We start from the raw sequence: 16944 nt of genomic DNA on the forward strand, positions 1-16944 counted from the left end.
ATAATCCGCACAGCACAGTCTTCTTATAAAATTACCAGAGCAAGGAAGCTCGAATCAATTCCTTGGAAAAATGATCTAATCACAGTGCTCGGCAATTTCCTTATCCTCGTCAAATTTAGTGTTCCTCATTTTCTTCTGTGATTAATTTTTCTTTACGGAAAAAAAGTTTCAAAGTTGTTAAGCGAAGAGAGCGTCGAGAGGGAGCTAGAAGGAGAGGCAGTAATGAGCAAGGAAAGGAACGAGCACGGGGGCCTCTGGAAATTATAAAAGACCGGCCGGTCTACTGGCGGGGGCAGTCGTGTGGTACGAGTAAGCAGCCGCAGGATCATACCAGGGTATGTCTTTAATCTGTTTTATTTCCATTATTCCTGTGTTGCCTCTTCTGCAAAGCATACCTTGGTGCGCTAACTTCAAGCGTGTTTATGCGGCTCTTTGTGCGTTGGGAATATTTTTATGTGAGATGCTGCAATTAATGGTTGAATGATGACTATTGTGAAAGTCGTTAAAATTATTGGTTTATGCGTTATACCTTGCACAGATGCGTCTCCTTCCTTCTCGCTTGCTCCATCCCCCTCCCCTACCCCACCCTTTACTCATCATCTCTTTGTTTCCTCGTTCTCCGTCCGACTCCCCAGTCGCAAAGCTCGGTGTTATCGATGCAACTTTTCTTCGTCGTTTCCAACCGAAAGCGAGCCCACTTATCGTACCCCTGGTGACAGTTTCTCCAAGAAAAGTCTCCGTGTGTGTTCGTTCATCCTTGTCGTGCAACCGGGGAGACACGGACGAGTGAAAAAGAGGAACGAGAAGAAAGAAAGTTAATTATAACACGTAATGTATTACGTTGGAAAAAAACTCTTACGCGGTTGATGTAATGGCAAATGTACAACGTTTGTTAACTTATACTTTCTACGCGGAAGACTGGTGCTTTCATTAACCAGGAGTAGTCGCTGCGGTCAGTGATCGGGGTTACAGGATTTGACTAAGTATAGCGTAAAATAGAATTTCGGGCAAGGATATTATTTTCAATGTTTGAGCGTCACGAGTGAAAAATTGAAAAATAACAATGCTAACGATGATGGAGAAAAATTAACGATGAGGAGGATGTTGTAGTTTGGAAAAGAAAACAATTCTTAACGAACGACCTTTTGAAAGTTTGACGCGTCGGAGATGTAGAAAAGGATACGTATTATTGGGCTATCGAAAAAGAACAAAGACAGGTGAATAACCGAATGGATTGCATAAGCAGGGAAAGCTGTTGCATAACTCGACGCTGATAGGGTTCTGCGAGAGGCAAGCGTGCACGTGGTCCATAAAACTCTGTGTACGTTCCATGTACGTGGAACACCGATGATTTGGTCGTGTATTATTAGCTTATTATTAATTACGTTATGTCATACACAGGTTATACCATGCTGAAAAGAAAAATCTGGCGAGTGGTATTGACGTAACTTTTCTATTGACCGTAGAAAAGGAGTGTCTTAAAAAGGATCTTTTTTTTTTTTTGTATGTGTCAGGTAATCGACGAGTTGGGTTGCGTGAGCGTCGGGCACATTCGTGAAAGGAGGCCAATGGGTCAGTTGAACTGTGCTAAACCTCTCTTTCCCATGTTTACTTTCATTTTTCGATCATGCATAACTAAAACTTTGTGTATTACGAAATTGGGATCACTCGGTTGGAAGAGAATCTGGTCTAGCGGGTCAATAAACCGATTAATTTAATTGATACTTGGCTGGTAAATGATCGCTCGCATGGATTTTTACAGATTCTTGTTGCATTGGAACTGTTAATTATCGGTGTACGATGCTCGCCCACTGAATAGACATTTCACTCTTTTCCTCGGCATGTACCGTTTCGAAGCAGTTAATTGTCGTGGAAGGAATATAAAAAGCGAAAAGCTCTGCTATTTCCGCAGTGGAGATTTATTCCGATCAATTTGGTGACCTTAGTCGATTCAACCGATTACAAAATAACGAGATGCCGCAACTACTTTCTATTTTGATGCTTGAAAATTGACCTCTATAAATATACCTTATATAATAAAAGAGGCATCGATCAAGGCTTCTAAAAAGTGAATAAATGTGTTCTTGTTTAGGATCTCTCATTAGAAGGAATACGAAAGTACGAAAATGGGTGTTGTCGATTGGGTGACCGATGCCGACGATTACGAGTGTAACCTTTCCGAGGACACTCAAAAGGTGGCGAAAGATGAGCTGAGGGAGGATAAGAACACAAGGGACCAGGCACTCATGCAGATGCGCGACTGGATCAAAATGAATCCACGCATAGAAAATTGTCGTCTCGGTGAGTCACTTCACATATATGTGCATATATATAATCTCTCATAGTTTAATGTTCAGCCTCAGATATTATAAGCACGTGGCGTTATGTTAATTTAAGAGACACGTTTGATTTTCCTCGTTAGATGGTCAGTTTTTGTTGAGATTCTTGCGATGCAAAAAGTTTAACGTTCCAATGGCGCAAGAGGCTGTCGAGCGTTATCTGCTTCTTCGTCAAGTCTATCATCCTGCTTTTCATCATTTGGATTGCTCCGATTCGACTATCGAGGAACTCTTAACTCTAGGGTACGGACAGCCAAAAATCTTAATGATCTGTACGAGCAACACAGTGGAAAAGGTATACTCTAACCGTATTTTAGTACAATTTCAGGTATCTATTTGCTGCACCTGGACGCGATGTGAAGGGACGTAGGGTGATCATTGCCAGACCAGGTAATTATTTGTATAAACTATATGTATGAAACTGACCGAATACGTACATTCGTATCTTATGTTCTATCATGTCCCTGCGTGCTCCCATGTTTTTTTCTTTCAAAGGTGTTTTCGATCCGCATAAGTATACCAACGCAGACATGTGCAGAATTCACGCGGTTACTTATGAGACCTTGATGGAAGACGAGGAGAGCCAGGTGCGAGGATTCGTCCACTTTGCGGATGGTGCTGGCGTCAGTTTCCCTCATTTGACGCTTTTTACGCCGAAGGAAGCTGTTCGCATTGTGAAAAATGGCGAGGTATCATAAATTTGTCAATTCCTCTTGATTGTCTCATTTTCATATGCATATATGTATAGCAAGCTATATGTATTATTATCTCTAACTGATGTTTTCCACCCGTTGCTGGTTTCAGCGCACGGTACCAATGAGGCACAAAGAAGTTCATGCAATCAATGCACATCCATCGATGAAATTTGCTTTAGAATTCGGAATGTCCTTGATATCTGAAAAGATTAAAAATCGCATCAAGATTTATACAAGTCTGGAGGACGCCATTAATCATAAAATCGATACCAGCATGTTGCCGAAAGAGTATGGTGGAGTGATGCCGATGAAAGAGATGATTGGTAAGATAAGGATTTCATGATTTTCTTTTCGAATTGTGTAAAGTTGCGAGAGCCACGTATGAAAAGCAATATCATTTTTATTTACAGACTTGTGGCGAAAGGAACTATTGGATATGCGGCCGAAATTATTGAGTCATGACAAAATGAAAGTTTGTATCGAAATGTATTCCGAAAAGGCGCGAGAAGGTGCAGTATCTGCTTTGAAACAAGGTTTTGGATGTTCCACCGTTGGATCGAGTGACTCCACGATGTACGGTATAACCGGTTCCTTTAGGAAATTGGAGGTGGATTGATGTGTTTCTATACTCGTGTTTATAATTTTCTCCCTCCCTATTTCTCTATTTCTTCATGTTTATATACCCATTCTATGCAACGTAGTTGTAGATCCATGGCACCAGCATATATGCTTATACTTTTAAAAATGGCAGATTTGTACATCTTTCTGAAGATTTCTTAGCAACTAGGAAAATGTAGTTGTAAATAGCTGTTAAATCATTCATGTAATTCATAGAAATAAACAATTTTCACATACAGGCATACATAAATTTTTGTCAAGGAATCTGCTTATTTTTCTAGATTAATACTCTATTAATTCTTATTCAAACAAGAATTATTCATCACAACCATCATTCGAAGTTTGTTTATACTGTTTTCTTACTGGAGAGTAATCAGAGTTGTCAGTGCTGCCTGACCAATCGGATTCAGTGGAAGCTATACTACGCGGCGAGCGCTCAAACACTCCTTCGGGCGAACTGTCTCTTGTTATCTCGTCATCCCACTTTGATCGTTTAGTCTTTACAATTTTTTTATCGACAAATTCAGCGTCACTTTGTTCTATCTTATTGTTAATAATTTCTCCAGTACTAACAACGTCACTTGAAAACACTGTTTCTGTGTAGGATAAGGTATCTACTGCGTTATACGTGTTATCAATATCATCTTTCCTGTCCTTATACGAATCCACGGGAATCTCATTGTTTGGCGTAATGCGAGATGCTCGACTTCTCCTCGATTCGTCACTTGTACGAGTTTCTCGATAATCCGATCTCCTTTCCAACTTATGGGATGAGTCTTTCCTAGATTTATAGCTCTTTTTACTCCTATCTTGTTTGCGCGATGAAGAACTGCGATCCGATTCACGAGAGTGTCGTCGGTGAGACGAAGAAGAACGCCTGGATGAAGAGCTACGATGAGAACGCGGAGACCGAGAATGCCGACTATCATGGGAATGACGATGACTATGACGACGTCGATGACGTTCTTTCTCTACACTTTTGTTCTCCAGAGTCAATTCCACTTCCGGTGATTCTGACCACCTCCAGTTTCTTCTACCACCAACCAACTCTTCTTCCCAGTCACCTTCGTACCTAAATTTTTTATAAATAAATTTGAAAATTGTATAAAAGACTTAAATAACAATGATAAAAAAGTTTTAACATTACATACCAATTGCCGGTTTCTATGGATTTTGAGGATTCCTGGTTATTGGCCACAGATTCTTTCATACGTCTGGATGGGCTTCTCTTGTTGTACTCATTATGAGGATTTCTCAAAGTATGTAAAAAGTTGCAAGTTCTACCTTTGGGACACTTTTGCATACCACAAACAGCTCCTCTCCAAGAAGAGATATTGGAAAATTCACAATTAAGTCGACGGCCAGCGTACCAGCGGCCCTTCAAACCTCTGAGGGCCCTCGCAGCGTCTCTTTCAGAATAATATTCGACATAGAGATTGCCTCTTAGGTGGAGTTCGGTATTGCAACAACATTTAATGTTTCTGATTTTACCAAAATTCTCTAATTCCGGTACGACGTCCTTATAAAATTCTCTATAGTGCGCTCTCATCTCCGAGCTTTCGTACTCCAGCGAAATGTCTGTATCGTATTCAGCTGCATTTTTCTCTAATGAAAAATGCGAATAAAATGCGGGAATGAGAATGACGTTGCTAAGGCAAACTCTGCGATGATTTCTTGAACAATTATCGCCGTATCTGAATAAAAAACGTTGCAATAAATTAGAAATGAAGAATAAAATAAATTAAATATTACTCGTTGTTTGTTTACCTGCATGCGCCTGTTTTTGTAAAGAAAGGACATGCTTCTTTGCCAGGTTGACTTTCAATAATTTCTCGCAACGATTCCGGTGTTTTCATTCCATCATCTATATAACTATTAATTTGTTTCTGTAACTCGTTATACCTCTCCTTTTCCTCTTCTCGCTTAAGTCTGTCCTCCTCCAATTTTTTGCGTATCACCTCTTGTTTTGCTTCCCACTCTTTTCGTACTTTTTCTGTTTGCTCCATTTGTATCTGCTTCGCAGCTAATTTTTTCTCTTGCGATAATCGCCATTCTTCTTGAGCTCTAACCTAAAAAATTTAATATATCTATTAAATTCATTATGCGAGGTGAAAAATTGTGATAAAAGTTGGTACATTTAAGTTACCTCTTCTTGCAGCCAAAGTTGTTCTCGAGCGTCGTGTTCTTCCTTTTCGCGTTCTTCTTGTTTTCTTTCTTCTACCTCTTTCTCTTCGATGTATTTCATATAATCCGCGCTACGCTCTAGTGCTGCCCTCAGCCTTTCATCGTCATTTTGGCGCTCCTGCGCGGCGCAGCATCGCAGACGCCTACGACGTTCCTTCTTTGCTATTCGTCTCCATTCTTTATGTCGTAGCTTCGGTTTTCGACACTCCGCCATAACCTGGCATGTTTCGATTTTCGAATCTCTCCAGATTTTTACGCTTTTGACAAGTTTCACCGGGATTTTGTATGATTGTTTAGTTTTATTGGTTGCACACGTGCTTCCCACACCGGCTACTTTCAACAGGACGACACTACACTTTACCATCAGTAATAATCCAGTTACCAGTTGCTCTAGTGGCCGCTGTGGCGACGACGGCTCTCCCTAGTCTTGCTAGTTCTTCATAATTCTTCTTTGCTCATACTCCATATTTAGTCGTCATTTTTATTTAGGCAACACATTTTAAACCACGATATTATAATGCTTTATTATACTATTGAAGTTATTATCAATATGCTGTATTTTTAAAAAATTATTTTAAAAATAATGTACGATAAGTGAAGATTATGTTGTTATCGACTCCAATAATACTTCGATTATCAAGAATGACCAAAAGATGGCACTACCGATTTTTGAAATTACATTTCCATACTTTTATTTTTTAAAAATATTTTTAATTTTGTATTATAAACTCATAAAGGCTTTGGAATAATATTTGAGCTATGGACTCTCTTATAATTATATATTTATTATAGAGATTAGCGTTTAGTCATGTATCAAGTACTGGCATTTTATGGGTGCATAATTTGTCTTTGCGAATAAAGTATATTATAATTTAACTTTTATTATTTTGTATTATTAATTACGAAGTAATATACTAAAAACAATATAGACCGATAGGGCCAATTTTCTCTTTGATATTCTGTCAATTACTATTGACATATTAAAAATGAAAATTTGTATGAGTTTTTAACAATTACACTTCATTTATTTGTTCACTAACGCATATTTGCAGATAGCTTTTTTTATTCCGTATACTATATTCTATCATTTTTGCAATTTTGGTTGTTTTCTATATTTTTATATTTAACTACACGAGCATATGCATAAAATTGACCAAATCCCATATGGTTGCGTCTTAAAACATACCTACAAAAATTAATTTTTTTATAATTTCTTCAATTATCCAATGTTTTCGTCCGTCTAGTTCGATTCGTCAAACTTTCAAGTAAATTGCTGCAAATTTTTCAAATCAATAAATAATTTTATAAAAAAAAATTGAGTACACTTAATTGATATTACCTACATTATATTATATATGATACATATGAGCGATTTGTGCATTCCTTTTTTTCCTTTATTCATTTCTTATAACACTTACAATTACATTTATGATAGTATTCTAGTATGCAGTGTTGAAAAAGGTCATAGACCCGATGAGGAAAGGGAGTCGTAATTACTCGGGGACCTAAAATTACATGATACTGCCGTAAAGATTGTCCTTTCATTGTCAAGGTTTTACAGGTAGATCGTTCCTAACCTTTTGTAGGCACGGTCCTGAAGCAGAATACCGTTATAGTGGACGGCGACGTTGTGTTGAGCCATGAGTGCTGAGCCTGCGTGGCCAGGCCAGTGCGGTAGAACCACGTTCACTGTTTCTTCAAACTCTGTCTTTACCCGTTAGTGTGCCTGCTGGATATTTTTTTCGCCACTCGCATGAATAGACGCGAAAGGAGACTACGTGTGCATAAAAATAGATTTCGATATTTCACACGAAAGAAAACAGCAAAAATTGTTGATAGAAATTTCGAGGAATATCGGCGGAGAAGGTAAATAAAAACAAACGCTCTCCATAGAGTCATCTAGCCTGAATCTTGGCGGGACAGATAAACGACTATTTGACAGTGACCTATAAACTTGATCGACTAAGAATAAGATTGTTGTGTTTGTGGGTGCTCATATAATTCTTGTACTCTTCAGGAAAAAAGTGTCCCCTGTTAAATATAGCAGCAGAATGAGCAGCTGTTTTATGCTTGTACGAATATGACAAATATTTCTTAAAATTTTCTGAGAGGGACCATAGATAAATACACAAATAAAAGAGAGAGAAAGAGAGAGAGAGAGAGAGAAATTTACCAAGAATAAAGAAAAAGGAAAAATGCAGAAGAAAAACACACACAGAGACAAGGAAGCGCCAGTTAGGCAGAAATCAAAATTTTGGGCTTATTTTTGGTGGTTATTCGGTGGTATTTTTGGAGCACATCATCTGTACCTGGACAGAGATGATCATGCCTTTGTATACTTGAGTACTTTAGGAGGATATTTGGGTCTAGGATGGATCAGGGATATTTTCAAAATTCCATCCTACGTGGCCGATGCAAACGAGACTCCAGCATTTGTCGAGGAATTCAAGCGAAGAGTGAGAGAGAATCCCAAGGTGAATTTTTTATTATTTCGCATATACCGTGCAATAGATACCATAAAGAAATATATTTTTTAGCCGCCGTTCTCTGCGATTCGTTTCAGTGCGGCAAACGCAGTTGCCTATTTTTGGGCTGAAATTTTTACCAATGCGATTCCACAAGATGAGCTTTATGGCTACAATTTTAGGCGCTTGTTGATTCTTCTTCCAGGTGTGGTTGCTTTAGGTAAGGATAAACAATTGGTGGTGCTATGTACAGTGGGAATACGAGTTTCTTGACTAATTTATGTTCCTGCGAAGATAACATACGTGACTTATCAATGCGTCGAATAGTCACGATAGTCATGATAATGTTAAAAATAAAGTAGGCGCTATCTTCAGCAGCGTTTACCATTTACCATACGCGATTGACCATGTATAATTTATTTACTCCTGTTCTCTCTATCGTTAATAATAATCTGTTAATCTTTTACAGGTGTTTGGGTAATTGGCAACATCGGCAGAGAAAAGGGTTCTATATGGATTCCACTTGCATCAGCTTACATCATTTATCCAACTTACTACTACATAAACGATGTTACCACGTGGGTGTTCGTCATGACCCTCGCGGCCAGTTTGAGCTTCGATACTTTTAGCAAGCAATGGCGTTTAAAGCCAAAGAAGAAACGGGGCGCGATAAAGAGGATCGTTCATTTGAGCTTAGCTCTCTTCCTTTATTTATCCTTGCTAGGTAGCTATTTATATTTTAATGCTATTATCACCGATAGCGAAGGAGAAGAAATTAAACTTTCCGACGCGGTGAAACACTTTTTAACATCGCCTATTTGGCTAGACCTCAAGGTCAGTATTTTCCTCCTTTCTACGTAATTTTCAGCCTATTATTATGATCACCGTTCATTCACGTTTCGATCGATTGTTCTCAGGCAAGTTTGCAAGCAACGTGGTATCAAGCGAGGCATCAGGGATTTTGGGCCACGTGGAGCCAACTTGTGGATCTATCGGATCCAAGGGGAGAGATAAACGCTTATAAAGTGAGTCAACACTGAGTGTAATAATAAATTATCTCGATGCAATATTATAGCTTGATAATAATTCTTCGTCATCGATTATTCGCAGGTACTGGGACTGTCGCAAACAGCATCACAGAGCGAGGTAACGGCCAAATGGAGAACGCTCTCGAGGGAGAATCATCCGGATAAGATTAAAGGCACCGATGAAGAGAGGCGGAGAGCTCAAGAAGCATTTATGGAAATTCAACAGGCGTATGAAATTCTTTCGCAAGCCAAGAATCGTCGGCAAAAGCGAAATCGAAGACCTGGTTAGCTGATTCGTAAAATAACGTAGCTCGAGATCCGCTGACGAGGCAGAATTTCCTCGAATTCATAGCGTCAAACGCTTGATAAAAAGCACAAAACAGTAAACTGTTTTGATCGATAATATTATTTATTAAAACTACTCCTCGACAATACAATTGTACATGGATGAAGATTTTCATATTTTATGTACGTTTGATAATATAATTTTATTCCGTGTTCACCGATCAATAATTCTTTTATCTCTCGTGCCCTGTACATCACTTGTAATCGACGACCAGCGTTTCTTCTGCATTGAAAAGATTTTAGATATTGCGTTGCGCGGTGTACCAACTGGTGTAGGCTAAAAATAATGTTCGGCAGATTCCAAATGTTTATACCGATGACGCTAATGTTCAGCCCGAAAACAATCTTCAGAAGCTATAGTGAAATACAAAAGCTAAAATACACTATGCGTAAGGGAGTAGTGAGTGTGAAAAAAAAAGTACCAAGTCATGTAGGTACGATAGGTGTGATTGCAAAGTTCAACGATTCAGATATCTTTCTCTTGACAGAGTCTGATCTTATCGGGAGATTGTTTATTCGGGAAGAAAACGTGCGACGAAGAAATAAAAAATGCGATTATTATACTTATAGTATGCAACCAGAGGCATTATGTACAGAATGGAAGAAAAAGATTTGATAATATTTGTTTTTTATTGAGCTACTTGTGTTTCTTCTTACTTCGCGACGGTTTAACCATCGCATTTTCGATTTTTTCCATAAAACTATTATCGTACACGTCTGGGCTTTTATCCAACAATACGTCTTGCGGTGCAACCAGCGTAACCCTGTAACCGTCAGAAACATGAAAGCTTTATACCACAAGGTTGCATATATATAAAATATCGAGTATGGTGATCGAATATTGGCAAGTTACCTCAACTGCGGTACGCTCAAGGGTCTCAGGAGACTCTTCACCACAGGTGGGACATCCCCGGGCTTCGGCAAAGCTGGACTACTGGCACAAAGTGCCGCGGTGGTTAATTGCGATACCAAGGAGAAATTTCGATCACCCGGACCAGAATTGGTGCGGAAGACTTTCCTAAACTTGGATTTTAATCCGGAGGAAGTGGACGGCGGCTGCGTCGGTGTAGTCGGAACTGGTATGAGCTTCCCTTGCAAAACTTTAGCCGCTAATTCCGGTTCGCTGCCCCAGCGACACGAAGTGGTTCTCTCCAATAGACGGTGTCGCGCAAATCTCTCTATCACTTCGGCGCAAACGTATCTACCGCAAAATCTGGCCCACTGCTCGGCTCTTAATCCCCTACCGTGGTCTCTCAAAGTAGGATTTGCACCTAAAAACCTCCAACGTGATTAACAAACACTTTATAAATATACTTGTCTAAATTTCTCATAAGAAAATAAACGAACCGGCGAACAAAAGAATTTTGGCACATTTTGTTCGACCTTGAAGAGCAGCCTTCATCAATGGTGTAAATCCTAGTGTATTTCTTGCGTCCACTTCTATGTCGGGGCATTTTTGCAAAAGAATGTTCAGGCAGTCGGTTTGACCTGAGGTTCGAAGGTACGGTTAATTCTCGAGTTTTAATTCTTAATTCTATAAACATATATGTATATATATATATACAATAAGAGAAAGAAATTACCAGCTTGCGCTGCAAAGTGAAGGGGTGTGTTCCCCTCGTTGTCAGGTATATTTGGATCTGCACCTGTGAAGGACAGGATTGCTTCCAGCATTGTCGGCGCACCGTTTCCAGCCATGTAGCTTATGGCAGTCTATTTACAAAGAAATCATCTTGACGCTGGTTGCTCGCCACACGAGTTTACCTTACTCAAAAAGCACCTCGTCTGCGTAAACAAACTTTTCACGCAAAATTCTATTTCTCCCTGACAATTACGTCACGTTCTAACGTTTCATTTAGATTTTTTCTTCCCGATCAAACAAACAGCCCGAGAACTTTTGCTAAAGAAATCTTTTCCAATGCCCTATTACCATGTACATCTATATCTTTCATCCTTTCGGTGTTGCCTTCCAGTCCCGAGCAAAAATGACGAATGGACAAATTTTTCCGCGAAAAGCAAATCTCCGTGTAATAAGCTATTCGTTCAGGATCGATTTATCAAGTGGTCACTGACGTTGTATAGCAATCGTCTAGCCCAACACTACGATCTAACGTAAGTGTAAACGTGATCACTTGCGTCACTGTACACACACTCGCGCATACTACATTATTAGAGTACGAGAAACGCGCGATTGATGAAAAGACGAAGCGAGTAAACAGTTTTCACTTAATACGAAGGGTAAATAATTGCAAAGTTTTCAGCATGCGGACGTCGATCGATTCGCATACATATAATTCTTAATCGAGCATACCATACCGCCCATGACCTAATATTTTTCGAAATCGATCTTTTTACTTTCCGTTCACGTCGAAGAATTTTAACGTCCCCCGATCAATGTCTCGAGCTAAATTAAGGCGTCTCTCTTTTCCTTTTTCCCTTTTCATCGTACGACCGACCTTTTGGTAATTAACCAATCCAATATCCCGTATACAGGATGAAGAGAGACTCCTGCTTCGATAACAAACTCGCGTGTTTTGGTAGTAAAAAAGTCAGTGCGACTCTTCGAGGCGTTTACGCGTCTATCTCTATATAGGTACCAGCTATACCACCTAGAAGACGTCTGATGGCTAATGGAAATATTGACCACGGCCAGCTGGGCGAGCAGCCACAGCTTGGACACGACTTAATAGCGATTGCCGTAAGCGCCGTAATTATTCAATTGCTATTACAAATCTGTATTAAGTCTGTTCGTAGCCGGATGACAGAAAGCTTCTTAAAATACGTACGCTCTGATCGGACCTTGTGATTGAATAAAATTAATTTATCGCCGCGTGACGTACTTTAAGTCGCGATTGAGACAAAGCATCTGAGGTTGAAGCGTTGCTGAAGATAATGTAAGAAATGTAGAATTTTCCTCACCCTTCCACTGCAATCCGCGATATTAACATTGTCGGCAGCATCCGGGCCGAGCTTCTGTGCCCTGGATATGATTTCCTTGATAAGAGCGTCGTCGGCTTCCCTGGCAGCCCTTAGAAGGGCCGCAGGGTCCCCGGATTCCTCCTTCCAAGAAGGTGGCACTTTTGCCAAAGTATTGTTGCAGTTTCCACGATCTACAATTTTTAACGTCCCTTGTCGTAAAATTCGAGTCTTCCTCTCGCTTTCTTCTCTCTCCAATTATCAATGAAACCAATTATATTTATATATATATATATATATACCAACCCAGGAGTACACCCTTGTGATACAACTTTGCCTCGTGTATAGCCGTGTTTTTCGCCGGTGTTTGACGATTTCTCTCGAATCTAGTGTCGAAACTGAAAGAGACTGACTTTTTCACAATATTACCACTGCACTTGCTCTTCTTCCAGCTGGTCGGGAGATTGAGAGTCTCTACGCTGGCCGATTTCTGAACCGGAGGGCTCTTTTCGATTAGGTTAAACTGGTTCAAGATGGAGCGATAGCTCTTGAGGTAATCCCTCGAGCGACTCGGACTGGCTAATTCGCCACACTGATACGTCGACTGGTTCTCCACGCCAAAGAGTAACGAGGACGACTTTTTCACCAAATTCACCGTTCCTCCCCCTTTCCCGCCTGAGACTCCCGAGAGCCCTACGAAACAAAGAAACTCGCTGCTTATTATGAATCTGTCGATACACGCGTAGCTGCAATGGGTATCGAAATATCGAGTGGAGGAGTGTTATTACACTGTATATACGGACGGATGAATGGATATATATGAAAGCTTTGTAAACAAAGGAGAGAGAGATGGCCTAGATGCTTCTTCGACTAATAATACATGACGTAGTAAATATGCATCTCGCCGTTGGTGTTTCTATCGATGAAGAGGCGAAGAGTGTAGAGAGAGAGAGAGAGAGAGAGAGAGAGACTGAGGAAATAAATTCGTACCTTTGGCCGAGCCGTCCGGTAAAGAGGAGGAGGAGGAGGACCTCGATACGGCTGAGGAAGAAACAACGAGTTTGCTGGTTTGCTCTTGAAAGCCGTCGGATTTAACGTGTTTGCCCTTGAAAATGGCGCAGGTTTTATCTTTCCTCGCGCGTATCCCACTGGCGAGAATGGATTCTCTGTTATTGATGCCGATGCCGTTCCTCAGCGTTGTTGTTGCTGCTGATGGTTCACGCGCGCTCTTGGCCAAGTTATTTCGAGCGAGTTCGCCCTGCGAGGCGACGATGCTGTACTTCCTAGTGGTGCTAGAGGGGCTGGAGCAGGTCGTCGTCGTCGTCGTCGTCGTGACTCTTCTACAGGGTTTTCCATGCCACTTGGCACTAGCACTCTCCTGCTTGTCCTTCTCGGCTATCCATTGGCCTCTCTGAACAATCCCGCACAAAATTCAATATCGCGATGATTCGTAGAAAGAGAAAAAATGGGAAAATCACACACGGAGACTCTTTCACAGAAAATTTACCCACTGAACGCGAGCGTTCGATCAACGCGAGAGAAAAGCGAGGACTGCGAGGAGCCGAGCTCCCGGAGGCCGGAGATCGTTCCAGTAGTGTCGCGAAACGTGGACTAAACTCCTTCTTGGAGAGTAGGGAAACGCGTGTCTTCTTCCTGATTGTGTGTAGCGCGCACAGACACACGGGCGATCTACGAGAGTACAAGTGGGTTCTAGCGGGTCTCTTTATACGCGCTATTTATATATGTCAGTTAAGCCCTCGCGAGGCGGTCGGTGCCTCGTGCACATATATGTAGCATCATGCTTCTCGTCATTAACTTACGTGCTTTATGTATATAAACCTATATAGGTATATGTACGTACATAACGTAGTCCTGCATCTCCTCGTTCAATGACAAACGGCATAAATATACTAAATACGCGTCTATATCTGTGTTTACGCATTATACAGTCTGAACATAGCGATGCTTCGTATAGGTGGAAACTCGCCATTTGCAACGTCGCGTCGCTCTCTGCTAATGCAACGGAGTAGAGCGAGCTATATAACGATACCTAATAATACCAATAATGACAATAAAGCGACTTACTCGTGGAACAGGCGTCTCCACAATGTGGCTTGAAAGCATATTGTCATCCACTATATTAGTAGCGGTAGTGGCTGCGCTCCTGCCTCTCACAGATGACGCTGCCAGCAGCGATCTTAAACCCAATTCTAAACTGCCACACTCATCTTCCCGATAATTCTCTTTGCTCCCAATTGCGAAGCACTCCCTGCCTGATCCTGCAGGCATATCCACTACTCGCTTCTTCTACCATTCTATACACGTGTTTCCCAAGAAAAAAACACGCAATATTTCTGTCCGTGGGGATCCCTTAGTCCTCGGTCCCGGTACTCCACGCTCGTCCGGCAGACTCATCCATTTAATTCGGAGATTTTTTCATGCCTCCCCAGTGAAAAGGCAAATTTCGATAAATCGTCGCTGTAAATCAAAGTTTCTTTTCAAACACGGATGAGTTATCGCGAATCGTTGGTTATTTACAATAAGGATGTAAGTTAGGTTATTTATTGGCGAGATTAGAGAGCTGTCGGTATAGGACGGCGAGGGATAAAAGAAGACGTCATAATAAACTGCACATACAGTGGCACGCACACTTGCTCGTAAAGCAGACAGATAAGACGAGGAGCGTGGTGAATAAAGCTGATCGAGCATGCGAGACTGGGAAGCGTGATCACGGTGTAGGACGCACCTCCGATGCCAAGGTCGTCTCAGAGTCGTAGGCTTGCACACCTACTCTATTCTCTATATCTATATATATGTATATATTGTAAGCAAAAGCTCGAGAGTTCCTCGAATCATCGCAGTAGCCTTTATGAATCCCATAAATATATGTATAGATTGTGTGAGAGAGAGAGAGAGAGAGAGAGAGAGAGATGGATGAGCAACGGTCAACGCGTTCCTCAAGCTTTAAGCAAAATTGGCATTTTATTTTTACTTCAAATTAGTCGGCGCCCGCGTGCTTTTAATTTTAATCTTGGCATGCTGCTCGAAACGCGATGAAGCGAGTGGCTTATTAAAGCGTGCGTCAATCTCAATGAGTAGTAGGAAGTTTTGAAACTAAAAAAGCTTTCTTTGCTGTAAAACGTTAAATTAATTGCATCAAAGTACTCTGGGTCATGGCCTAGAGGCTTCTTTCATTAGTAGGTACATCCGTGACAGATCAGACTCTAGCTTCTAGATAAAAAACATATGCGTGTATGTGTATATGTTACTCCAACGGTGCTAATTTCGCGAGGACGACAATTTGACTCGTGCATATAGCTAAACTTTAAACAATCGTGTGACTCATATATATATATATATAAAGATGTTTTTATATTGAAACTGAGAGCGAACAATGAAAAATTAAAATAATTACAAATCTACTGCAAATTTTTTTTTAAAAAACATGACGTCTCACGATCAGCCTTGGATACCATAAAAGTGTAAAACTTAATACGTGTTGCCGAAGGGGTTGATTAGCTACTAGATTGAAGTTTAAATCGCACCCTCTTTAGAGCAGTGTATCACGAGGGTTATTCTTATGTATTTCTAACACGCAGGCGCGCACTCGCGCCAAGTACTATTATACGTTCGGATGCCTCACATAGTATAAATTAGCATTTCCATCATATCAAACAAGGAATTATTTTTATTTATTTTTATCGGTAATAGTAACCGTCTCAGAATTCCTCGTGCAAATTGCTATTATTCAAATATTAATTAAACGAAACAACACTTATTCAACGACCTAGTCTCGCGCTAATAATAGCATTCTATATGTAATATTCCACTTGCATTTCATTTATGGGCAAAAAAAAATTTTTTTAACTTTAGCAAATTCATGATTTTTTTTTATTGATTTTTAGTTGGAAAGTATGAAAACAGATTTAGACACTTTTTTCACACGTAGAGTAACGAGCATACCTATACCAGCTGGAAAGATGCGTTGACCCGTATTTGACATAACAATTGAAGCACATTTGTAAGATGAATGGAAACGGAAGTGAAGTGAGAATCAGAGGAAATGCAAAAAGTAATATTTTCTTATTAGTATAAGCTACTCTAATAATATGACTCGTTATGTACAGCAAGTTGCAGTGATCGCGCAGTGGTGCGCGTGAAACTAAATAAAATAAAACTCCACACTAGGACAGTATTCTAACTTGAGCTCCACGTTATATAATCATTGCTTTTTGCGAAAGCCGCCGGGTGCGAAGACCCCTGATTCTCGATCCAACGGCGAAAGTTGTAGGATCTACCAATGTTAAAACAAAGGTTTGCAATCTTGCGTTAACAGATATACGCGTGATTGATG

General features: G+C 40.4%; 4 protein-coding genes across 12 annotated transcripts; 2 read left to right on the forward strand and 2 right to left on the reverse strand.

Moving 5' to 3' along the window:
- The first annotated feature begins 217 nt into the window (after positions 1-217).
- Positions 218-3896, forward strand: LOC136772874 (alpha-tocopherol transfer protein-like). 5 transcript variants are annotated; one of them, XM_066726093.1, is made up of 7 exons: positions 218-335; positions 2093-2301; positions 2423-2582; positions 2668-2729; positions 2835-3028; positions 3144-3357; positions 3445-3896. In XM_066726093.1, the coding sequence occupies exons 2-7, from the start codon at positions 2127-2129 to the stop codon at positions 3648-3650; spliced, it is 1011 nt and encodes a 336-aa protein (XP_066582190.1). In that variant the 5' UTR covers positions 218-335; positions 2093-2126; the 3' UTR covers positions 3651-3896. The 5 variants fall into 5 exon arrangements, with proteins under 5 accessions (XP_066582190.1, XP_066582191.1, XP_066582192.1 ...); XM_066726094.1 differs by lacking the exon at positions 218-335 and adding an exon at positions 650-828; XM_066726095.1 differs by lacking the exon at positions 218-335 and adding an exon at positions 814-952.
- Positions 3897-3925: 29 nt separating this feature from the next.
- On the reverse strand, positions 3926-7311 carry LOC136772869 (U2 small nuclear ribonucleoprotein auxiliary factor 35 kDa subunit-related protein 2). 2 transcript variants are annotated; one of them, XM_066726083.1, is made up of 5 exons: positions 7180-7311; positions 5799-7109; positions 5420-5721; positions 4804-5346; positions 3926-4724 (listed from the first exon to the last, which is right to left on the reverse strand). In XM_066726083.1, exons 2-5 carry the CDS (start codon positions 6198-6200, stop codon positions 3968-3970), a joined length of 2004 nt encoding a protein of 667 aa, XP_066582180.1. In that variant the 5' UTR covers positions 6201-7109; positions 7180-7311; the 3' UTR covers positions 3926-3967. The 2 variants fall into 2 exon arrangements, with proteins under 2 accessions (XP_066582180.1, XP_066582181.1); XM_066726084.1 differs by having other exon boundaries at positions 7176-7219.
- A 708-nt stretch (positions 7312-8019) lies between these two features.
- Positions 8020-10133, forward strand: wus (TM2 and DnaJ domain-containing protein wurst). Its single transcript, XM_066726092.1, has 5 exons — positions 8020-8310; positions 8374-8521; positions 8771-9135; positions 9219-9326; positions 9412-10133. The coding sequence occupies exons 1-5, from the start codon at positions 8032-8034 to the stop codon at positions 9616-9618; spliced, it is 1107 nt and encodes a 368-aa protein (XP_066582189.1). The 5' UTR covers positions 8020-8031; the 3' UTR covers positions 9619-10133.
- Positions 10134-10285: 152 nt separating this feature from the next.
- On the reverse strand, positions 10286-16747 carry LOC136772867 (uncharacterized). Of its 4 annotated transcripts, none has more exons than XM_066726079.1 (9): positions 16554-16747; positions 14676-15068; positions 13581-14001; positions 12897-13283; positions 12594-12784; positions 11258-11387; positions 11022-11162; positions 10528-10945; positions 10286-10438 (listed from the first exon to the last, which is right to left on the reverse strand). In XM_066726079.1, the coding sequence occupies exons 2-9, from the start codon at positions 14877-14879 to the stop codon at positions 10312-10314; spliced, it is 2019 nt and encodes a 672-aa protein (XP_066582176.1). In that variant the 5' UTR covers positions 14880-15068; positions 16554-16747; the 3' UTR covers positions 10286-10311. The 4 variants fall into 4 exon arrangements, with proteins under 4 accessions (XP_066582176.1, XP_066582179.1, XP_066582177.1 ...); XM_066726082.1 differs by lacking the exon at positions 16554-16747 and adding an exon at positions 16006-16024; XM_066726080.1 differs by lacking the exon at positions 16554-16747 and adding an exon at positions 15756-15903.
- Positions 16748-16944: the final 197 nt, after the last annotated feature.

The sequence above is a fragment of the Prorops nasuta genome, unplaced genomic scaffold (assembly GCF_024137725.1).
Source record: "Prorops nasuta isolate Cenicafe-Biocafe unplaced genomic scaffold, Cenicafe_Pnas_1.2 PNAS00004, whole genome shotgun sequence".
Taxonomy (NCBI): Eukaryota; Metazoa; Arthropoda; class Insecta; order Hymenoptera; family Bethylidae; genus Prorops; species Prorops nasuta.

Bases quoted from the DNA above. Each gene is read 5' to 3' on its own strand.
- LOC136772874 (XM_066726093.1), top strand. From the start codon at position 2,127: ATGGGTGTTGTCGATTGGGTGACCGATGCCGACGATTACGAGTGTAAC. The intron at 2,583-2,667 runs GTACGGACAGCC...GTACAATTTCAG, and splicing joins GAGGAACTCTTAACTCTAGG to GTATCTATTTGCTGCACCTG. The intron at 2,730-2,834 runs GTAATTATTTGT...TTTCTTTCAAAG, and splicing joins GGTGATCATTGCCAGACCAG to GTGTTTTCGATCCGCATAAG.
- wus (XM_066726092.1), top strand. From the start codon at position 8,032: ATGCAGAAGAAAAACACACACAGAGACAAGGAAGCGCCAGTTAGGCAG. The intron at 8,311-8,373 runs GTGAATTTTTTA...TATATTTTTTAG, and splicing joins GAGTGAGAGAGAATCCCAAG to CCGCCGTTCTCTGCGATTCG. The intron at 8,522-8,770 runs GTAAGGATAAAC...AATCTTTTACAG, and splicing joins TCCAGGTGTGGTTGCTTTAG to GTGTTTGGGTAATTGGCAAC.
- LOC136772869 (XM_066726083.1), bottom strand. From the start codon at position 6,200: ATGGTAAAGTGTAGTGTCGTCCTGTTGAAAGTAGCCGGTGTGGGAAGC. The intron at 5,347-5,419 runs GTAAACAAACAA...TTTTTTATTCAG, and splicing joins ACAAAAACAGGCGCATGCAG to ATACGGCGATAATTGTTCAA. The intron at 4,725-4,803 runs GTATGTAATGTT...TAAAAAATTTAG, and splicing joins TCCATAGAAACCGGCAATTG to GTACGAAGGTGACTGGGAAG.
- LOC136772867 (XM_066726079.1), bottom strand. From the start codon at position 14,879: ATGCCTGCAGGATCAGGCAGGGAGTGCTTCGCAATTGGGAGCAAAGAG. The intron at 14,002-14,675 runs GTAAGTCGCTTT...GGGATTGTTCAG, and splicing joins TGGAGACGCCTGTTCCACGA to AGAGGCCAATGGATAGCCGA. The intron at 13,284-13,580 runs GTACGAATTTAT...TTTGTTTCGTAG, and splicing joins ACCGGACGGCTCGGCCAAAG to GGCTCTCGGGAGTCTCAGGC.